We start from the raw sequence: 21,926 nt of genomic DNA, 5'->3' as shown, positions 1-21,926 counted from the left end.
TAAATGGATTATTAGATACAGAAACAAAAATCTATAGATCACATGTTCAGGTGCACACACTTATTTGCAACATGTTCTCAATATATTAGAAGACAAAGACAGCATGAGACATCAAGATAAAAACTAAACAAAATATACATATTATATGTGTTATTTTTTTTAACTTAATATAGTGTAGAGCAAAATGATCTATAAAACTGATATTGATTAAAATATTAACCAACCTTTTTACAACAACAATCCCAATATAATCTTCTTTCATTTGAGCCTTGCTATTTTTTCAGACTTATATGAAAGAAAATCATTACTTATAATTTTTTGGTTTTGGACTGACGAATTTATTTGTTCTGTTACAATTTTGACCGGACAATTATAAATGAATCAAGAAAAGAATCCTCAGATTAATCAATAGTCAAAACTGTTGTTAGTTTTCAGCCCTGCTATTGTGTGGTGCTTGAAAATATTCAAAAGAAGCTTATAGTAAATAATTAGAGCTGACCCTCGTCTTTCTGTGATGTACGTGATGTAGTTATTTTTGGATGCCAAGAACGTGTTATGTCTTTGATCATGTGTTAAAAATATATTTAAAAAAAATCTACCTTACATATAAAGTATTATATTAACTGTGAATGTGTCGTCTATTTAGGACCTGGAAGGCAGTTTCTTCAGCTTAAAACAGCTGTCCCTACAGACATTGAGTTTATTATACACCAAGTCAACCGTAAATAACTCTGAAGTGAACCATATAAAGACGAAGTGGTATAAAAATGTTGGAGATATTGCCTCTTCAGCAGTCTCCTCAACATAAACCAAATGTCCTTTCAGTCACGGCATCGTCCCAGAATCAGTTTCTGTTTACAAGAATTAGATTTTGACAATGCAGACTATTTAAACTCAGTTTCTGCTAAATGTCTTTTTTGCATTTCATGAGCCTTATAAATTTGACATATGAATAATAACGGAAATCCAATTAAATTCAATGTTTTGGTCATTTGACAGGGAGGCAGTGAGGAGGTACGAGGAGCTGTCAGAAATCTTCTCAGAAAAGGACAACTACTCACAAAGCAGAGAACTCCTCAAGGAGGTACGTGTCTGCCACGCCAAAAACAGAGTCACAATGGAAATATTATATACTGTAATTTGATATTTTATTTATGGCATGCAGCGGCTTGTTTCTAGCCGAGTCAGGACGCAGCATCAGACCATTTGGACCTTTTTTGTTTTACTTTAAAGCGAAAGGTTTGAGTTTGATTATGTGTTTTATGGATGTCTTGTCAATTGACTGCTTGTGTGTTGGTTAAAACGTACTGGTTGCTTAAAGCTGAAGAAGCAGTTTGGGTATCAGATTTCGACAACTGTTTTCTGATGTCTTAGTTTTGTTTGAGGCCTGTTGTCACTAGGATCTGTGTTGCTCTTGGCAGCTGTCTTCAAAAATACTTTCCCCCCTTACTAGAAACACTTGAAGTTTAAACCTGTGTGTACGATGTGTAAGTCCTACATCATTAATGTATTATACAGAAAGAAGGACACTGTTTACTGTACGCAGATCTTTCTTTTGGACTGTATTATTCAGCTATCAGTCGTAATACAACATAATCACAGTGCACAACCTGATTTTAGAAAATGACTGTTTATTGTATGAGCTAATCTGGGTGGAAAACAGGAAAAAGAAAGCTGTGTAATGCTGTACTTAGGGTTGTGAGCTAGATAATAATGTAAACAATGGTAGAGCTAACACACCATTGTTAAGAAGGTATAATGTTTAGTAAGTTAACTATCTTACTTTAGTGTGTAAGCTCGGTTTGCTTACAAATGTTAATGGATATGTCATTCGTTTTGCAGTATTTGATCATGAACCATTATATTGGACAAATGTGGCTTTATAATGGTGCTAGAGTAAAAGTCAGGCGGTCACCAACATCAACAGGATAATTCCTCTTGGAACCATGAATATCTGTTCAAAATGTCATCGGAACCCATCGAATAACAGTCAAGATACAGTATGTCAAGTGGTGAACATACAACGCACTTCTGACATGCTATGCCTAGTCTAACAGTTAGCTTGGCTGAAAGCAACACACATGCTTACTGCATGCACACAATGCTCTGAAAAACCATGTGACTCCTCTGCACTTACCTCTCACATCCTGCTGACACACATCCCATAATCTAAACAGCAGTGTGAGACATTTATTAATGTGTCTGTCAAGAGCCACTACTGGACCACATTTGTGAAATCGGCACAATCTGAAGCCAAGCATTCTCCTATGCTGAAAATAACACTCAGAAGAGATATACGACTGCTTTAAAAGACCAGGAACCAAACCAGTCTAATCTGGTTTAGTAGAACTGCCCTTATTCTGTCAACACTTCCATTTCAGTGCGAGACACCCATCTGAAGACGTATATTATATTTAGTTTGCACTGTGTCAGTGAGTTGGGGAAGTTGACAGGATTAGTTGTGTTTTGATCTGCTGTGATGGTGCAATGCGGGCATCAATACTTTCGCATTAGTTGCGATTTTACCCATCATACCCCCAAAGGAATTCATCCAAACATATGCTTTCATTTTGAAAGCTTCACTACAAGCTTTGATGCCAGAGAACACCATCGCCGTCTGTTGCCCTTTGATTTTCCTCCGCACAGCGACTTGCTTCCCTTTATCTCTCAGCTTGTCTAAAAATGACTACCACATGCAGACAGAGTGAGATGAGTGATTCAGACTAATGAAAGACTTACTAAAAGTTTAGGGAAAGAAATAATACACAACACTGTCATTGAAGAATGTTATGAAATAATATAACTATAAAGCATTATTAAGATTGATCCTTACAGCAGGAATAGATTGTGGTATTTTTATGGTTTATTTCTTTCTGATCGCATATATGCTTTGACTTTGTGGCGAGGCTGTTCTCTCAACAATTGATTCCATGGTCAAGATTTAACTTTAAATGTTCCCTTGTTTTTGTGTTTCAGGAGGGCACATCCAAGTTCGCCAACATTGACAACAGGATCAACAACAAACATTGTAATCGGGTAGGTAGAGTGGAAAGAAAGACTTGTGTGAAATGATGGAGGTTTAGCTTTTAAGGAGACAGTGTTGTTTGTGGAAGGTCACATGGTTGACCATTAAGAAATGAACTCTGCTACAATCTGCTAAAAACCAAAGACTGTTGATGCAAAGGCCAGCAGCACCCAGGTGTATATGGCTGAAATATTGCAAATAAGTGTCTTTAAACACTCAGCTTTGCTCAGTTCAACATTTGTAAATCATTCTCAGTGGAGTGTCAGATCACCAAGACATATCAGAAATAAGAAATTACCTCAACCTTTGTCGTTGAGGTAAAGCATCAGATCGTACAGCCCATTAATAAAGAAACTTTCTTCACTAACTTTACAGCCCACGCCTAGTGTGCATACTATTGTTTTAGCCTGAAGGGTTATATACCACCACAGGCCTTTATGGGAGACCTTGGGACGTTTATGAATGATGTAAGACCCTGCAAAAGTGTCATTAGTATTGTGAAAGTTAGGGGACAAAATGTGATATAACATCTTTTGAAAAGTGTTCTGTGTTTAAAATTGCAAGGAGCTGTAGTTGACTATAGGTTTGGTATGTCACACGCATGAAAGACGTTATTGTTAAAAACATGAATAGTTTTTCAAATCACAGTTTTTCTACAAAAGAGTACATTCAATCATTGATACTGATGTCACTTCTGTTAAGAGGGGGGTGTTTGAGAGGTTTGATGGAGGGCATGCAGCGGTGGACTGGAACAGAGGGCTGTCGTGTGTGATGTGCTGAATCCTGAGCCATTGTTTGAAAAATAGCTGCAGGCCGCCGCTTTGTAATCTTTCGTTGGGCGGGCTCGTGACAAAGTGAATAGAAACCTCTGGGGAACTGATAAAACACTTGCCTTTTCTTTTCTTTGTTTACAGTCTAATGCCCAGGGCACAGTGCCCTACCTGGGCATCTTCCTCACTGACCTCACCATGCTGGACACTGCGGTCAAAGACAGGCTGGATGTAAGTTGCTCCTATCTCTACCAAAGGGAAAGTTGGTCAAAAAGTTGCTCAGTATTTTACAATTATCAAACTGACCTAACACATTCTGTCACTCCCTTCACAGAACGGCTACATCAACTTTGACAAAAGGAGAAGGGTGAGTGATGCATTCGGTGTGAGATATAAAAGGTTGAGCTGATGCTCTTGACTAATGTTCTGTTTCTGCTAAATCATTAAAAAGTCACGTGACCCTGTGAAAAAAAGAAGAGATGATTTTTTAGATAAAGCGTAATATATTGAAAAGAGGTAAAATAATATTGGAGGGAGAGTGGAAAGGGCCTTGTGGTGCAGAACAAATAAACAAAACTAGCACTGTAATACCAGGTCAGCCAACATAGGTCATTTTCTTTTATTATGTAACCTTTAGGTGATTCTTTGTTAACAGGAGTTTGAGGTTTTGGCTCAAATCCGTCTCCTGCAGTCTTCCTGCAAAAACTGTGTGTTCACCAGTGACGAGGCCTTCACTCAGTGGTATCAGAGCGTCCCTACACTAACGGAGGAGCATAGGTACATATATATATATACATGTATATTCTGTATAAAGAAAATTCATTTGTATGACATGTTACAAATATTTGATCTTGTCGATATTGTAATTCAGTTACAGGCTGTCCAGTGAAATTGAAGCCCCTGGCGAGCCCAGCCCCCGTGGCCTTACTCCCACAGTCATCATCACACAGTGCCGAGAGTAAGCTATACTGACTGATCTCACACACATAAAACAGACAGATTACCAATATACCACACATACATTTATTGTGCTTTTGATCCCTTTTTATGGCATTTTTCTGACTCATTTATTATTTTAAAAATAAGATTGATTAATCACTGATAATAAAAGCACTACTTTCTACCCTAATTTGAATTTTCTTTCTCGTGTTCTTCAGCCTGAGTAACTCTCGGAGCAGCCTGACGGGGGACAGTGACAGCTTGTTTGACTTTCCCTCCCCTGTCAATCATCTGCTCTCAAAACTCACAAAGGTAATACAGTTTGATTTGTGCTTAAAGGCCAATTTGTATTAGCTTGTTTCACAGACATATTCAAAAACTCTTTTATTTTGCCTAAATCTGCTAAAAAGCTTTGTACTGAACTTGGAAGTTATACAAGAAAAACCCTTGGATTATCATCGTTGCTGTTTTTCTGATTGCAGCATATGAGATCTCCGTCTGTGTCCTGTCTGGATGTTGACACGTCGTCTTCAACCATTGAATCCACCCCTGCCACGTTGACCCCAACCACTCCCACAAAATCACACCGCCGATCAGTCTCCTGCGGCAACAACCCCACGTACAACATCCAAGGGTCGGGGCCTGACATGCAAATCATCAGGATACGGATGGACCTGCACGATGGAAACTTATACCGAAGCATACTGGTACTTTTTCAAGCTATTTTATTAACAGCTGTAATGAGAAAAGCTCTGGTCCCGAATTATCTGCGACATGCTGCACTTACGGCCTTTCTTCTTATCTGCGAGGAGGATCCCGTAATGATAGTCATCAGGATCAGATCCTTGGATTCAATGGAGCCAGGATATCATTAGTGCAAATCAAGCTATGTCATTGTTATCCTCCTCTCTCCCTTCAGGTCACCAGCAATGACAAGACACCCACCGTCATCAGCTCTGCCTTAGAGAAGCACAATCAGGACCCCAAACAGACGTCCAGATATGAGCTGATCCAACTTCTGCCTGAAGGAAAAGGTATAGACACACGTGACTCCAGTGCAACAAAAAAAAAACTTCAGTTTCAAGACTATCAGAATCAGAATTCCTTAATTCATCCCACAACAGGGATATTGACATTATTACCACAGCAGAAGTATAATAAGTGTAAGAGAATAAAGTAAAGGGAATAGACTTGCATATTAAGAAAATGACAAAGTAGGCAAAAGTCATTAATAATAAAAAAACACAATAAGTAAAAAACTAAAAGCACCATGGTCAAAAACACTAAGGAGCAGTATTTTTATGTTTTAAAAGGGACGATACGAAGTTAAAGAGGTATCTGGTATTGTGGTAGGTGGTCTACTTATCAAAATTGACACAAACTGAGGTCATCTTGATAATGGTATTTCTACTTCTGCTATCTATAACTTTGGTTTTTGTTGCGCAGCAGCAGCTTTGGAAAAGCTTTATTGAACCCTGTCGTATGTATTCATTTCTCTCTCTTCTTCTCTGAACACAGAGCTGGTCATCCCTGCTACAGGAAATGTCTTCTATGCCATGACATCATCTAGTGTTGACTTCCTTTTGAGGAGGAAAGGCGGGAACACTCCTCTGGGTTCATCGCCGCTCAGCACCGAGTCGAGCGCCACGTTTCCTCGAATCAAAGCCAAGGGGAGGAGATTGGTCCGGACACTATTTTGACATCAGACTTTCCTCAACCCGACCTTGTCCACAGTGACGGGGTTTTCTCCTCACAAACAGTAAATGTGGCCTTTCACACATGCCTTTCCCTCATGCTCCTCCATAGCTTTTTCTACCAAGACCAGGACCACGTCTGAATCTGCTGCTGAAGAACTGTCCGTTTCCTCTTCTCCACACAGTATGCATAACTTTACACCAAGAGAAAGAGCAATGGAAGCCTTTATCTGAGTGCTTTTGGTGCTGGCTCTAGAGTCCCAGTCAGGGACACTTGATGCATATTTTTCATTCCATCTCAATGAATAAGATCTGTTTTAATTGCTTATATCCGCAATCCGGAAATCCCCTTGTTGTTGCGTGCCTCAGTTGTGAGCGAAGCTTCGAAATGTAAAAGGAGGATTTAATGGGTCAGAACGTCTGCAAACACCTGAGATGCCGATGAAGGATTAAGGAGAGAGTGTTTACTTGGGAAAAAGCATGAGCATGATGACAGGCTCTGTAAATATACAGAGCCTGTCAGACGAGTTCTTGGTGAAGAGCACACATGAGGAGAGCCCAAAGACATAGTGAGAGTGCACCATTGTAGAAAAAACACTTGACAAATGAGACCTATATATGTTTTGTACATATTTATATATTTTGTACGTCTGAAAGATGTCAACATCGTGTTTACACTGGCGAGGAGCTTCAGATCCATGTGTCCGAATTGTCTAAAAGAAAAAATGCATCAAATACCTGCAAGATTTTACATTTTTAGTCATACAGATGTTTATTTAAACATAAACTTGAAGCTTCATTAATTAATCAAAAATAATTTATTTTTTATTTGAAAGGAGCTGCTTGTTTTGACTAACCTAAAAATAATGATTGACTACAGCTATGCAACACGTTTTGTCCTGTTTAAGCAACATTTGGAGGGTTTGCAGAACACAGAAAGTTCCTTCATGGTGATCCTCACAGCTGTTATCAACCCTGTTTCAGCAGCAGCTGTTGGGTGAAGCCCCAGAAGGCCACCTGTCCACAGCAGACACACACAGTTAGAGGTTTGCTGGTGAAACAATGTCAGAGTTGTTTTAGACAAAACTACCCCTTAAAGGAGAGTGATAAGCACTTGTGTTATCAGTCTGACGGTAATACAACTCCAGATAAACACTTCCTCTTCAGCTCGTTTCGTAATTAGCCAGCCGTTTGGCAACTTTATAAGCTGTCATAGCTTGTTTAGGAAAATCTTCTGACCTCTAGTGGCCAAAACATTAATTATTGCAGCTTTAAAAAACAACCTTGCAGCACTTTTAAAGCTTGTGGCTGTGCTTCAGTTCCTCACTGCTGTACCAAAACCATGAAGAAGGCACTAAGGAAAATCTGATCTCCCTTCATAGGTTTTACAGGTCTTACATTATCAACAGAGCATAATGTAATTCATGCACATTCGTACCCAGCTCTGCAGCTTCACTACTGTTTACATGCAGTACAAAGCCTCATGTTATAAATGAACCTGTTACCTTCCGTGTAGGTTTGAAACACGTGTGACCTCTGGCTGTATCTGCTCAGTGCTTGTGAGGCCTCCTTACAGGCTGAGGCTTGAGCATAGCGGACCAGGGAGAGGATTCTGGGTAATAATGGATGACGTGTGCGAGCATAATACTATGCTACTGATTGTTTTAGTGCCTTTCTCCACAGGATATTCATCTTTCCCGTGTTTAGAATGTACGTGAAGGAATCGCAGTCACCTCAGTACTGTGCAGTTTCACATCAAAGCTATTTATGCACTACATGCAGGATGTCTTATTTTTGTGGTAATAAATTTACTTTTCTATGGATTCCAATGCTTCTGACTGATTTGCTGTAAAACATCCCACGTTCAATACAGACATATTTTTGTAATGCTGCTCAGTATCCCATCAATATAAGTAAAGCTGCCTGTATATGTCAAATACACACCTTGTTTATTTTCCAATGGAAAAGGTAAACTAGCTAAATAAATGTATAATCAAATAATACTCTGTTTTAGATTCTTTATTCAGATTCAAGCCAGCAACTCCACCTTCAAGCATAATCAAGGAATGTATGATACAACTATAACATCTAAGACACAGAAAAGGAGTTCTGGATATGTCAGAAAAGCACATTATAAATTCATAAACAGTTATAACCAACCTAGTTAATAATACGAGCATTCATGAAAGGCAAGGCAAGGCAAGTTTATTTATATAGCACTTTTCGACGCAGGGTAATTCAAAGTGCTTTACAAAAAAAAAAAAAAATGAAAGACATTAAGCATTAAAAAAGAAAAGCTAATAAAATAAACATTAAGGAAAAATACATGGATAAAAGTTACAGTGCAGTCTAAAATATGAATAGTTCAATTAAACATTGCAAGAAAAAGTACATGGATAAAAGTTACAGTGCAGTTTAAGATATGAATAGTTCAATTAAAAGCAGCGACAAAAAGAAAAGTCTTCAGCCTGGATTTAAAAGTAGTAAGAGTTGCAGCGGACCTGCAGGTTTCTGGGAGTTTGTTCCAGATATTTGGAGCATAATAACTGAACGCTGCTTTACCATGTTTAGTTCTGACTCTGGGGACAGAAAGCTGACCAGTCCCTGAAGACCTGAGAGATCTGGATGGTTCATAGTTTAGCAGGAGGTCAGAAATGTATTTTGGGCCTAAACCATTCAGTGCTTTATAAACCAGCAGCAATATTTTGAAATCTATTCTTTGACACACAGGAAGCCAGTGTAAAGACTTCAGAACAGGAGTGATGTGATCCACTTTCTTAGTGTTAGTGAGGACTCGAGCAGCGGCGTTCTGAATCAGCTGCAGCTTTCTAATATATTTTTTAGTGAGACCTGTGAAGACACCATTGCAGTATAGTCGAGTCTACTGAAGATAAAGGCATGGACAAGTTTTTTCAAATCCTGCTGTGACATTAGTCTTTTAATCCTAGATATATTCCTTAGGTGATAGTAGGCTGATTTAGTAACTGTTTTAATGTGACTGTTGAAACTCAGGTCAGAGTCCATGACTACACCTAGATTTCTGGCTTTATCTGTTGGTTTGAAACATTGCAGACTGAAGCTCAGCGCTAACTTTTAAACGTTCTGCCTTGGCTCCAAAGACCATTACCTCAGTTTTATCTTTGTTTAATTGGAGAAAGTTCTGACACATCCAGTCATTGATTTGTTCAATGCACTTACTCAGTGTTTGAATTGGAGCATAGTCTCCTGGTGAAATTGTTACGTACATTTGTGTGTCATCTGCATAGCTATGGTAACTTATTTTGTTGTTCTTCATTATCTGAGCCAGTGGTAGCATGTAGATGTTAAAGAGAAGAGGCCCCAAGATGGAGCCTTGAGGAACCCCACATGTCATATTTGTCAACTCAGATGTGTATTTACCTATAGAAACAAAGTTGTTTCTATCCTTTAAGTAGGATTTAAACCAATTTAGAACTGTTTCCGAAAGTCCCACCCAGTTTTCCAGTCGGTCTAGTAATATGCTGTGGTCAACAGTGTCAAACGCAGCACTGAGATCTAATAATACTAACACTGAAGTTCTGCCACTGTCTGTGTTTAAGTGGATGTCATTGAAGACCTTTACAAGAGCAGTCTCGGTGCTGTGGTTTGGACGAAAGCCTGACTGGAACACATCGAAACAACTATTTAAATGCAAGAAATTACTCAACTGTTGAAAAACAACTTTTTCAATGATTTTACCTAGAAATGGCAGGTTTGATATGGGCCTGTAAACACAACTGTATGAAACACAAAGTATTAAAGCATTCCTTAAACCTGAAGGTTGTCAGTATCTGTAGTTTAATTATTTGTAAAACATCCCTTTCTGCTGAATGTAACAATTATTGTTGAAAATTGTGAAATTATATTTTCAACCTGCAAAGTTTGAGAATCCCTGAGAACGTTCCCACAAATCATTTAAGGCGAATAGGAAAAAAAATAATCAAAAAGTTTAATTTATCGAGGTAGCTCATATCTACCGGTTACCACAATGTCTCTTCAGTTTCTGTTAAAAGAGCTCACAGCAGTGTTTAAGACCCTTGATCAAAATGCATTCATTTAAAGTAGCACTTTGAGGGCTTTTTAAAATTATTATTAACCCTGAATTTCCCATAAAGCCCTCTGCTTCCTGTCATATTTGTCCTCCTCCAGCATTGTTCTGTATGCTTTCAGTCTGAAGAGGAGGATGTAACAGCCCTTAATAACATCCAATCATCATTTGGAAGTCAATTGCTTTGACTACCAAAGACTGGTACCAAAAACTTTAATCCACCTCTCACTTTGAGTGATGCAGTCCCACATGAACTCACCATCAGTTTCAGCCCTCCAATTTTAGAAAAGATCATTCATTTAATTAAATGTGATCAAATATTAAAAGAAACATGTGCAAACATTTCACCTAAAAACCCACATGCCGGTTATTATCGTATGCGTGTTGTTCCTCTCCTCAGGCCCAGGTATCCCATCATGCTCTAGCAGCGAGTCAGCACTGACCCGTTTCTCCTCCACAGCCCTGGCACTGCAGCGCCGCCGTCCTGTACGCCTTCCACACCACGGGGTCCTGCAGACACACCGTGCCGCCGCCCCGCTTCTCCTCCGCCTGGTTCCGGTTGATGTCTCCCACACACACCCATCCCCCTCCGGACCCCGCCCCGCCCGCCATGGTGCTGACGGCCCACTTAGAGTGGTCCTGGCTGTTCTTGAAGTCGAACGTCTGCCCCGGGTGGATGAGCTTGATGTCCAAGACCTTCCATCCCAGCGAGCAGTCGGAGGGGAGGATGCCTGTGGAGCGAATCCAGAACTGGACCAGGAGATCTGACTGGAGGCTGGGGGCCACCCAGGAGTGGTACAGGTCTGCAGAGAGGCAGGATGGAAAAGAACATGTTTTTATTATCTTAAAAGGTCTCGTATTATACAGTTTGTCATCAATATATTAAAGGTCTCAGATATATACAAGCATGTCTTATGCCCTGTTTCAAAAGTGCTGATTCTGTCTTTTACTTTAGATGAAAATAAGGAGCCCCTCCCCACGGGGGGGGGGGGGGGGGGGTTACCTTGGTTGCTGATTGGCTAATGGTTAAACAAGCAAAAACATCATTATGACATCATAAAGTGGCCAAAATCTGATCAGCTCATTTTCAGACAGGTTTTTATATAAATGGATCAGGACAAAAAGAGAGGAGGTCTTTTTTCCTGAAACTTTCAGAATCTCTTTACACAGAGGGACACATTATGTATGAAAGACATGAAAAAGAGGATTTTGCATAATAGGTGACCTTTAAAGAGCCTGTGACACGGTTTTCCCCGATCATCCAAACCCATCAATTTGAGTACATATTGTCCCCTTGAAAACCGTTACTGAACTGATTTTGGATATTTGTACTTTGATAACCATTAATCTGCCTTCAATGTTGACAATTTTCTGGATCTTCTCGCGGATTCTTCAAGTCCCGCCAAATGATGGGTGACGTCATTGCGGGCACAGCGCTCCAGCTGCACCGTCCAGGATCCCAGCATCTGCATGTAAACCTTTATATATATACAGTCAGATGTAAACGCACGACGGCGCACACAGCAGCAAGCTCAGACAGCGATGACAGGTTAATGTTGAACGTGTCTGAGAGCTCATATGAGGCTGAAGGATCGGTTTATGTTGTATCTGTTAGAAGTTTAGGAATGAGGTGCGTCAATATGGGCGATCATATGGTCATGTAGCCAGTGGGACTGGGACTAAAAATCATCCCGGGACTCTCGACCGGCCCACTTCGGTACCGCTAGTAAGCTGTCAACGGGGGGAGCGGGGGATGTAAAATACAAATATAATGTATAATGTCTGTGTCTTTGACATTAGCGCTGCTAGCCACCTGTGCCCTGTACTACGAAGCCAGTTCAACAGACCCTGGATATGTTTGAGTAACAAACAAACTAACAACAAACTAACAAACGAGATCTCGCTAAGCGGTCCTACGACGCTGGTTATCAACTCGGTAAATCAAGCCAGGGTTTCTCTCTCCAGCTGAGAGCGCGTTCACGTCTAAGACACGAGTGGATCTGACTTTAATTACATTTGTCTCGAGTGTTTCGTCAACATAATGTGTTAAATAATACTTCTGCATCCAGTCTGTGACACTGTGAGTGTTGCACGGCCAGATGAGGCTGGAGAAGCTGACTCAGATAAGGAAATATATGATATATTATGATATTATATGATCGATGATCTGATTGATGATGTAATATGAATGATAAGTGCGACACGTCGGCGTCTTCTCTGCATGGCAGTTTAAACTGTATTTCCTTTATCCTGTAATATGACTTGAGAGATTTAAACTCCGCACACTGAGTGGATCTCTTTTCTATAGACGCCGGAGGCGGGCAGCGTCAGGTAAAAGAAGTTATTTAGCCTTCTCAAACCTGAGCCTCACGCGCCGCCTATGGGGGATGTGCTAGTTACTTATCCGACCGGCCCACTTCGGTACCGGCCCATCGGGATTCGTCCCGATGGCCAGTCCACCACTGCACCCAGCTCAGCCCACGTAAACTGTCAACGGGGGGAGCCTCGCTGCGGGGAAACGGTGGACCTAGTGTCCCGATCGGAGTGGGAATAATAATAATAATCCGTGCATTTTATCCATTAATTTCCCCAACATTGTGGTAAAAAACCACACGTTTAATCCACGTTGGTGTACTACAACTACAAAAAGCATCGGTTTGTTTTCTCATCAGTAAATGCAGACCGGCTCAAACAAACGATTTTTAATCATCATCCTCACTCATCATTTAATGTATCATATGTTCGCCGAATTGACATGAAAGCTATAATAAATGTAGTTTCATCCACTTGAGTTTATAACCACAAAAATAATCGATTTGTTAATTTTGTTTTTATATCACATCCGACGGGAGGAAATTCAGCAGCTCTCACTCCCGATTTTTAATCCTAATGTAATCATCATCTTCACCACGATCATTTATGTTTATGTCGCCGAATTGACATGAAAGCACTGACAAATATGAATATACTGTAGTCAACTTCATTAAAACGTTATTAACGTGCCTAAACTCAGTAATTCACCATTTCTACGCATGACACAACACACTTTGTCCGTGTTTGGCTCTCGAAGCGTTCCCGCATTGACGTCACTTCCGGCTTCCCCCAAAACTTCAAAATGAGTGAAGGAATTTCCCCGCGATGTTCGAAATTATTGATATTTAACGAAACGGTATCGCTTTTTCTTTTTTAAACTGACGGTTCGAGATTACTAGTAGCCCAATATTTCATTGCACAACAGTTGTTGGGATGGTGTCACAGGCTCTTTAAACACTCATTCTGTGTCATAAAATGGTGTTAATAAAGTAAAAAGGAAGAACTTTTATCATTAATTAGAACGTATCGTGCAGGCTGGCCAGTGTATACCTGTAAATAAGTTAAAGCTGACACAAACTTTAGAACTTCTTTTATCTCTCCAGTCGTACCGTTGTCAAAAGAAGCTCCTTTGGCAAAGCTGATGAAGCTGGTGCCAGCCTTTGAGGTCAGAGTCACGCTGCGATTGGATACAGGTTTGATGTGTGGAAAGATGTGAACAGAAGGATGTTTCTTCACACAGAGATCAGCCAGAGCGGGCACGAGGGACGCCAAGGACTCTGGGACGTCGCAGTCGTACACATTAGGCTGATTGATCTGAAGCTGCTCTCCTGCGGTGCAAAACAAATTAGATTGCAGGCGAACGCTGCTAACGGCACTGTAGGCACTTTACTTGTTAGGTACAGTAAATGAACAGCACTATCCTGGTGAAGTTGGTGCAGAGGGGGATACATTACTTGCACTGCTACACTGTGCACAGACACATATCTAATTATAGATACTGAAAAATAAATTTAAAAATCATTCATGTAAAATTGTAGTAATTTGGATGTTTATAATTTCTCTTCTTGTCCCTACTCTCTTTCAACCATTCTTGATGTAAATCTCCTTTTTTTTATTAACAAAGGAGTATTAAAATTAAAATAAGCACATTGTTCTTTATTTCACTTAAACAATGCACATTTTCTCTAACCATTATTATTGATTAACCAATCCATTACATAATAGACTGCTTTATCATCAGAGGCATACACCCATCGTTTATTCTATAATTAAATAGTCAGTTAATATAAAAACTTCTAGAGAGTCCGAGGTGACGCTTGCTTAGAAGAATTATTTAAATGAATTATAAATTCATTCATGATGATCCATTATACTTTTATAATTTGCTGCAGGCCAATAAAAAAGTTGACCACGGCCCCCGGGCCATAGTTTGGATATCCCTGATAGGGCCACCATGAGTTTGACGGTTTGGGACTGACATTCATGAACCCTTAATTCATACATTACATTTTCAATTAATCCAATACAATGTTTGCCAAAATATTCTCAAAACAGCTGACATTTCTTTTGTTTACAGCTGCTCTTTTTGTTAAATGACTATGAATATTAGCATGGTAAATATATTTCATGCTAAACATCAGCATGTTAGCTAACTCCAGCCTCACACAGACTCTAACATGGTGGTTGTGCTGCCTTGAAATAAGTCCTTTTAATCAACTATTCAAATCGTTGTTGATGCAGATTATATCAATTGACTTATACGCTCTTTGGTTCAGCTCTAACTGGTAAACATAAGTACCTGTACAAATCAAATCAGTAATTAGGCTTATTAAATCATTATCAAGCTAATTTTTCTGACCACATACTGGTCTAACACATTGGAGAGGTAGTATTTGTGAACTTGGTGAACAGTATTTTAGTGATAAACTAAACTAAATCTCAGTTTCACCTCATTAATGTGCAGATTCCTGCTTCAAGGGGCTTTAAAATGAACACCTTCTGTATGCATGTCACCCAGGACACGGTCGCGCTCTCAGCTCCTCAGCTTGAGAGTCCAAATATTTGATAAGGCAAATATATGCCGCAGTGTGAGGACCAATATCTCTATGGTAACATACTTCAATCTAATTAAATTACCCCAGGCACTGCCATAGCAACGGTGCCAACTTGTGAGTCTGCCAGGGATCTGCACAGGCAGCGCGTGACACGGTGGTGACACCTGTTTACGCTGATTATCCTAGATCTGCATTATCCTGTTGTCGTTGTGTCAATACCTGACTGGATTATAAAGCACCCCCAAGAGAATAATGACTTAATAAATCCCTTTTGAAATGAGAGGGAATGACATGAAATGACTATGAAATAATTAAGGAAGAATATTCTTGGTAAAGCCTCATAAACAACAATTACACCCTCATGGGAGACTAAGACTAAAACGTATTGAAACTCATTTACACCAAGCTGCTCTTGAAGGCCGGGCTCTTATCAATATTTAGGGAAAGTCTCAGATATATTGTACATGATTATAGGTTTAATATAAGCGTCTTTGAGCAATAGGAAAAGCGCTATAAAAATGTAATCTATTATTATTATTACTATTTTAATATGTTTTGTCTTTAAGGAAGAACTGCTATTATATTGGCAGGGTCGGCTGATATGATAACTTGAATATCATTTTAATCAAAACGCAGAATGTTTCCGACACCCATGGGTTAGTCTAATAATCTTATTTGTTATCTTGCAGACTTTGCTTACAAAATATCATTATTTAAGAAGCTACAAGATTGGGTAATTTGTTATCTATTTTGCATAGAAAAGGACAGTTCTCACCAATGTAGATTTGATAGATAGGAGTTTCTTAAATGAATTCATTCTTAAAACTATTCATTAATATATAATAGCAGATAGAAGGCGGATAATTAATCGTTATTAGCTCCCAGCTCTCACACTGTTATTGTGATGTAATACCATCATCCCTACTGTTACATGTATTTTATACCATCTTTGCCTGTGCTATCCAGCCTCTTGGCAGGCCTCCAGTCTTACCGATGGTCTGGAAGCGCTCGAGCGGGTAGGTAACGCAGATGAAGTTCTGCCCGTTGTTCACACCGCTATGAGGGTAAGAAAACGTTCCCACCTGCCGTACAGGGGGGAAATGAGGGGTGCTGTGGACCAACCAGAAGCCCTGATTTTTATCCAGCAGGACAACACCTGAGGAACAAACATATTAAAATGATCAACAAAAAACTTCAAGGTTTTCCCTCCAGGTGGTTGATACCCAAACCAGAACTAACTAAACTGAATTATGCTCATATATCTCATAACAGGCCAGGATGCTGCATTTGATCTTTAAAGGTGATAATTATCTGTAGCTTCATCACTACCAGTGACTCCTTTCACATTGTCCTTTTTTACATTGCATACTTAAGCAATGAAATTATTTGGGCACTAAACATGAGTTGGGCTGCTTTACATCTAAATCTAATCCAAGTCTCTGTCAGGAGTTCTGTTTTAGTGTTTTTGACCTAGATAAGCATTTCTTTGTATTTGTATTTCCCCATACTTCCATACAGGAAGTAAGGCTGTAATGACATCTAAGGTTTGTAACAAAGCTTCAATTTAAGAAATCTTAAAAAATATACAGTGCGATAGGCTTTGAAATGTTTCTTTGACAGAGCTATAGTCCTTACAAACTTGTCCATATTTGCTGATTTTGAGTATAAAGTCAAATCACCTGCAGCATATATGAACTATTCATGTAATGCAGCTGGACCACTCTGGAGTTCACCTTTTGTGTGCCCCCCTTTACTCCCACTGTTGTCAACCCATCTGTCACCAAGGTCCTCGGGTGGCTTCTGGTCATTGTAAAGGATGTATGCTACCTCTGCGTTCTGTGGAGGGAGAGTTTTTTTAGGAACATTTAAGAATGTTATTCCTGGGCACATTCGAAACACATCTGTTAAACGAAATGAAACAGCATAATAATGTTAAGATAAGTAAGGTATACAATCATGTGTTTTGTACGATCATGCAAACTACGATATTATCTTTCCACAGCTGTTAGCAGACTCAGTTCCCAGGTTTGATCTAATTACGTCCAGCTATGGCACACTCATAGCTTTGCGGTGGTGGCGAAGTCTATAGGGACTTTGGCAACTGGAAGGTCGCCAGTTCAAGTCCCGGAAAGGCCAAGTGCTACCGAGGTGTCCCTGAGCAAGGCACTGTTCCCTACACTGCTCCCTGGGCGCCGTACATAATGGCAGCACACTGCTCCTAACACTAGGATGGGTCAAATGCAGAGAAACCATTTTGTTACATAGTTCCTGTACTACGTAATGACAATAAGTTCAATCTTCTTCTTCATCTTCACAATAAGTTCAATCTTCATTTAAAAAGTTTTCTATCAAACTAAGAATTCTTAGTTAAACATTAAAAGCATAACAAAACGACATTTTAAACCATAAGTGTTTACTACTGATATTGCTTGAGCTGAATATAGTTATATTGTGGAAATTCAAGAAAGGTATGTGCAAAGAAATGTAACATTGAGAGTAAGGTTTAAAACCACTATGCTATACTTTATATGACTGTTTTAGAATAAATAAAATCTATCAAACAAATACTGGGATGAATTTGTACTTTTAATGGGTATCATTTGCATTTTAAAGAGCTTTTAGATAACATGTACAGTCCTATCTGTCATTACAAAACATGTACTTTGGAATTGCCATTTGACAATGATCATACATATATTAAAAATATGAATAATAAGGAAGTGCAAACTGTTTAATAACTCGGTGTCACGTGTATGAGGATGCTGACTCCAGCTCTCAGTAAAACAAAGCTTCAGTTAGACTAAGTATTTGTTCCAGTTTCAATACAGACCTCTCCTTGTGAGTAGAGTTGTCCGACGGTCCTTCCCAGAGCGCCTGTGGTGTCGTTCACTGTCCCCTTCCCGTTAGTCCAGCCTTCACTCCCTTTGTCCAGCAGTAAATACATCTCACCCTTGTCATGTTTTTTAGGCAGCTTGTACAAATAGAACCTGACACAGAGAACGAGACACAAGAAAATATATAGATGAAACAGCTTGACATTAAACTGATATGCAAATGATTGTTTAATCTAGAAAGCTTTCTTATGACACGTGCATTTAGGTGTTTAGTGTATTTGCAGAGGCTTGTCTTGTGCAGCACTCAGTGATTTACCAATCCACAGCATCTCCTTTGTCGTTGTAGCAGGTGATTGGGGAGGTGTCGCCACCTGAAGGCACACAGAAGATCAGCAGGGACAGGAACAGAAGCATCTGAGAATACAAAATAGACTTATAATAGTCATTACAGTTAACACTGTTCATACCGTAAATATGTGTTTACAATAATTGTGTATTAACCCCTGTAACTGGGTTCTAAATTGCTGCATTACTTTGGCTAAAGGAGTTTTCCCCCTGTTAACAACACATATTTTAAACTATGGAGATACTATGTGCCATTCCAAAATTGAGGAAGTACTCTGGTATAAAACTTTATAACGGTACAAATACAACAGTGGAGATATTACAAATTAACATTTATATTCAAAGTTATACTTCAATTTCATTTCAAACCTTTATTTAACCAGATTGTCCCATTGAGATCATAGATCTCTTTTTCAAGGGAGACCTGCAGCAAATAGGTTCCACATGAAACATACAACAACATAAAACAATAAAGGACATCATACAACATATTTACAAGTACCCATAGTTTCAAAGAGCATTTCACTTCGACTAGCTTTAAAAACATACAGAGGAATGAAATTGCTCAGTTTCAATTCTAGCTGAAGACTGTTCCAAGCAAGTGGAGCTGCGCACATAAAAGCTGGCTTACCTAAAACAGTCCTTGCTCTTGGCACATCTAGCAAGACTACATCATGTGATAGATACAACAAGTACAAATATAATTGAAGCACTTTAATGCTACTTTGAGTTCACCAGTTGGATACTTAAGGAATGCACAATTTCAGCATATTATAGCTACATTATATAATATGATTATATTTAAAGATAATTAATAACTTAAATGTTGCAGCTGGTGAAAGGGGGGGCTATCTATTTTAAATACTACTTAAACGCATATTCTCTAATAATACTGCGTTCATTTGTTGACTGTATTTAGTATCAATAACATGAAGCATCAAAGTAAATAAATATATCAAATACATGTAGTGGAGTGAACAGTACATTACTCCTCCTCTGACAGACCTTAGTGAAGCAAAGGTAGAAAGTAGCATGCTAGTAGAAGTGATTTAATGTACTTTACCGCTAGTCAGAAATAACCATAACTTATTAATAAATATCATACTGAGTTTAAAATTTGAAGGGGAAGTATAAAGTAAATCAGAGCAAGTCGCAGTCTGTGCAGCTTGGTAGCCTACTAAACACGGAAGGAAAATAAAGTTTAATTTAACCACTTCTACTCACCTTTAGCTGAGCGTCTTTGTCCTCATTCAGGTCCTCAATGTGTTACTATCGTGTTTTTTGCACAAACTTGTAGCTACTGTAGTTCCACATTTCTGAGCAGGTTTCATCTTTGTCCACATCCTTGTTTAGGCAGTGACGTCATTAAGCCGACAGGCTTCTTGAACTACACACAGCAAGAGTCAAGACACACATCAACATCAGGAAACTACGATTGACAAAAAAACATTATTTATTTTAGTTTTAAATGCTTGTCACTTCCTTGTCCAAGGCTTTAAATCTATAAACGTCCTTGGTTTCAGTCAAGTGCTCGGTGACGTCACTAAATGGGCGGGGCTGAGTCTAAAAAGTGGTCATAGCTAAAATATTTAGCAAATAAACACAAAAAGAAAAAGAAAGAAATAAAGTACAACCCTTGAATGTCGAGGAATATTAATAGGCATGGATTCAACATAGACATTATGTTTTTTTATTAACTTTTTAAGATTGTATTTACTTTCTCATAAAACAGATTTTAGCCAACTTGAATTTTAAAGTTGATTTTATTTGTATTTAATCTAAAAGAGCATGGCACTTACACGTATTTGATAACTGTAACTATTATCATTCCCATTTAAATCCTTTATATGTCTCTGCATTGTGGTCTGGATAAGCCTATAGGAAACTCTATATGCATAGACAGTAAACCTCCACGCTAAAGTTAGATGTATCTGAGTTTTTATAGACCTAAACACTTCGAAATCTGTTTGAGTGAAATACCCCATCACCACACTAAAAGGAGCTCTCAATCAACCATCTAAAATGAAAAAGAAAACACATGCTGATCTGGCAAAGGCCTCACAAGAAAAATTGTAGTGTATTGACCAATCCTAGTATGCCTACTCCATCTTAAATTTGACCGTGAATGTAGTTAGTTTCTTCCTGTTTGACTCTTTCACAATTGTGTGTGGTTATTTTTTTGTTACGTGGCATTTTAATTTTTCTCCTCCCTTTTTCTACTTTATTTGACTTGATGTCTGGAGCAGGGTTTCAGAAAAGCAGGTTGCTTGAGTTGTATTAAGACATACATTCTGACCTTTGACCTTACATAAGAAATTCAAGTGGATCAAGTAATGACAAGTGCATCCTTCTTATTTTATTAAGATTCAACCATTCCTAAGGCTGACTTCATTTCTGGCTACGCTTCCCTGCAGTCTCTGGATTTCCTTGCTCTCCACTTCAAGACACTGGTATAGCGTACCATGCTGTGAATGGATCTGTCCCTTCCTACATCCAGGACATGGTTAAACCGTACACCCCAGCACGTGCACTCCGCTCTGCATCAGCCAAACGGCTCGCTGCACCCACACTGCGAGGGGGACCCAAGTTCCCATCAGCAAAAACACGTGGGTTTGCTATCCTGGCTCCAAAATGGTGGAATGAGCTTCCCATTGACATCAGGACAGCAGAAATCTTACACACCTTCCGGCGCAGACTAAAAACTCATCTATTACTAACTAAAATTACTAACAAAGCACTTATATACTAATAAAGGACTGGCTTATCTAAAGCTAGTTGAGTTGCACTTGAAATGTTTTTGCTCTATGAAAACTGATGTACTTATATGATTCTGTTTTCTTCAAGTTTGTATCTTCTTGGTCGAATGCACTTATTGTAAGTCGCTTTGGATAAAAGCGTCAGCTAAATGCAATGTAATGTAATGCAACTTGAATAGGGTTACACCTTTCAATGTGGATTTCAAGTATCAGTGTTGATCAGAGTGTTGCTATAACATCTCTATATTTGTGTTCAATTTGAGGAAGTGACAGAGCATTCTGCTGTCACCGCTACCCTCACTGGTGCAGAGCGATCAGGACTTCCTCAGAAATGTTTCGCTCTAAGCTGAGTGGACGAAACCCAAATTAGAGAAGGTCAAAGGAGGCCACTTCTGGCTGCTGACACAGTGTGGCATTGGATTATTACGTGTAGTATTTTGTCTTTTGATCTTCAATACAAATGACAACATTAGTAACTTTGAGATAACACCTGCTTTCAGTTAATCCATTCTGTGAGATATTAACACCCTCATTTGTTCTATAATAGCTACCTGTTTTTTTCTATGTTTGATTTACGCCCTACAGGATGTTTAAAAAAGATTAGACCATATCACAAGTTTGTGGGAATG

General features: G+C 39.1%; 2 protein-coding genes across 5 annotated transcripts in view; one reads left to right on the top strand and one right to left on the bottom strand.

Moving 5' to 3' along the window:
* The window catches only part of rgl2 (ral guanine nucleotide dissociation stimulator-like 2), a 30,131-nt gene extending 21,879 nt beyond the window's left edge, over positions 1-8,252 (top strand). For all 3 annotated transcript variants that reach the window (XM_034101934.2, XM_034101932.2, XM_034101933.2), the window contains exons 11-20: positions 1,000-1,084; positions 2,977-3,036; positions 3,940-4,026; positions 4,130-4,162; positions 4,451-4,572; positions 4,667-4,753; positions 4,953-5,046; positions 5,217-5,441; positions 5,654-5,768; positions 6,253-8,252. In XM_034101934.2, the coding sequence (XP_033957825.1) occupies positions 1,000-1,084; positions 2,977-3,036; positions 3,940-4,026; positions 4,130-4,162; positions 4,451-4,572; positions 4,667-4,753; positions 4,953-5,046; positions 5,217-5,441; positions 5,654-5,768; positions 6,253-6,434 (1,090 nt within the window). In that variant the 3' untranslated portion in view covers positions 6,435-8,252. The remainder of the gene's footprint in view (positions 1-999; positions 1,085-2,976; positions 3,037-3,939; positions 4,027-4,129; positions 4,163-4,450; positions 4,573-4,666; positions 4,754-4,952; positions 5,047-5,216; positions 5,442-5,653; positions 5,769-6,252) is intronic.
* Positions 8,253-8,432: 180 nt separating this feature from the next.
* Positions 8,433-20,012, bottom strand: dnase2 (deoxyribonuclease II, lysosomal). 2 transcript variants are annotated; one of them, XM_034103202.2, is made up of 7 exons: positions 19,766-20,012; positions 18,513-18,610; positions 18,193-18,349; positions 17,096-17,198; positions 16,354-16,518; positions 13,917-14,135; positions 8,433-11,297 (listed from the first exon to the last, which is right to left on the bottom strand). In XM_034103202.2, the coding sequence occupies exons 2-7, from the start codon at positions 18,608-18,610 to the stop codon at positions 10,927-10,929; spliced, it is 1,113 nt and encodes a 370-aa protein (XP_033959093.1). In that variant the 5' UTR covers positions 19,766-20,012; the 3' UTR covers positions 8,433-10,926. The 2 variants fall into 2 exon arrangements, with proteins under 2 accessions (XP_033959093.1, XP_033959094.1); XM_034103203.2 differs by having other exon boundaries at positions 18,513-18,567.
* Positions 20,013-21,926: the final 1,914 nt, after the last annotated feature.

The sequence above is a fragment of the Pseudochaenichthys georgianus genome, chromosome 16, assembly GCF_902827115.2.
Source record: "Pseudochaenichthys georgianus chromosome 16, fPseGeo1.2, whole genome shotgun sequence".
Lineage (NCBI taxonomy): Eukaryota > Metazoa > Chordata > Actinopteri > Perciformes > Channichthyidae > Pseudochaenichthys > Pseudochaenichthys georgianus.
This window is presented reverse-complemented; position numbering and strand designations above follow the sequence as displayed.

Coding starts and splice junctions, on each gene's coding strand:
- dnase2 (XM_034103202.2), bottom strand. CDS start 18,610: ATGCTTCTGTTCCTGTCCCTGCTGATCTTCTGTGTGCCTTCAGGTGGC. Junction 17,199..18,192: donor AACTCTACTCACAAGGAGAG/GTCTGTATTGAA, acceptor CTCCCTCCACAG/AACGCAGAGGTAGCATACAT. Junction 11,298..13,916: donor AGGAGCTTCTTTTGACAACG/GTACGACTGGAG, acceptor GCCTCTCTGCAG/ACCTGTACCACTCCTGGGTG.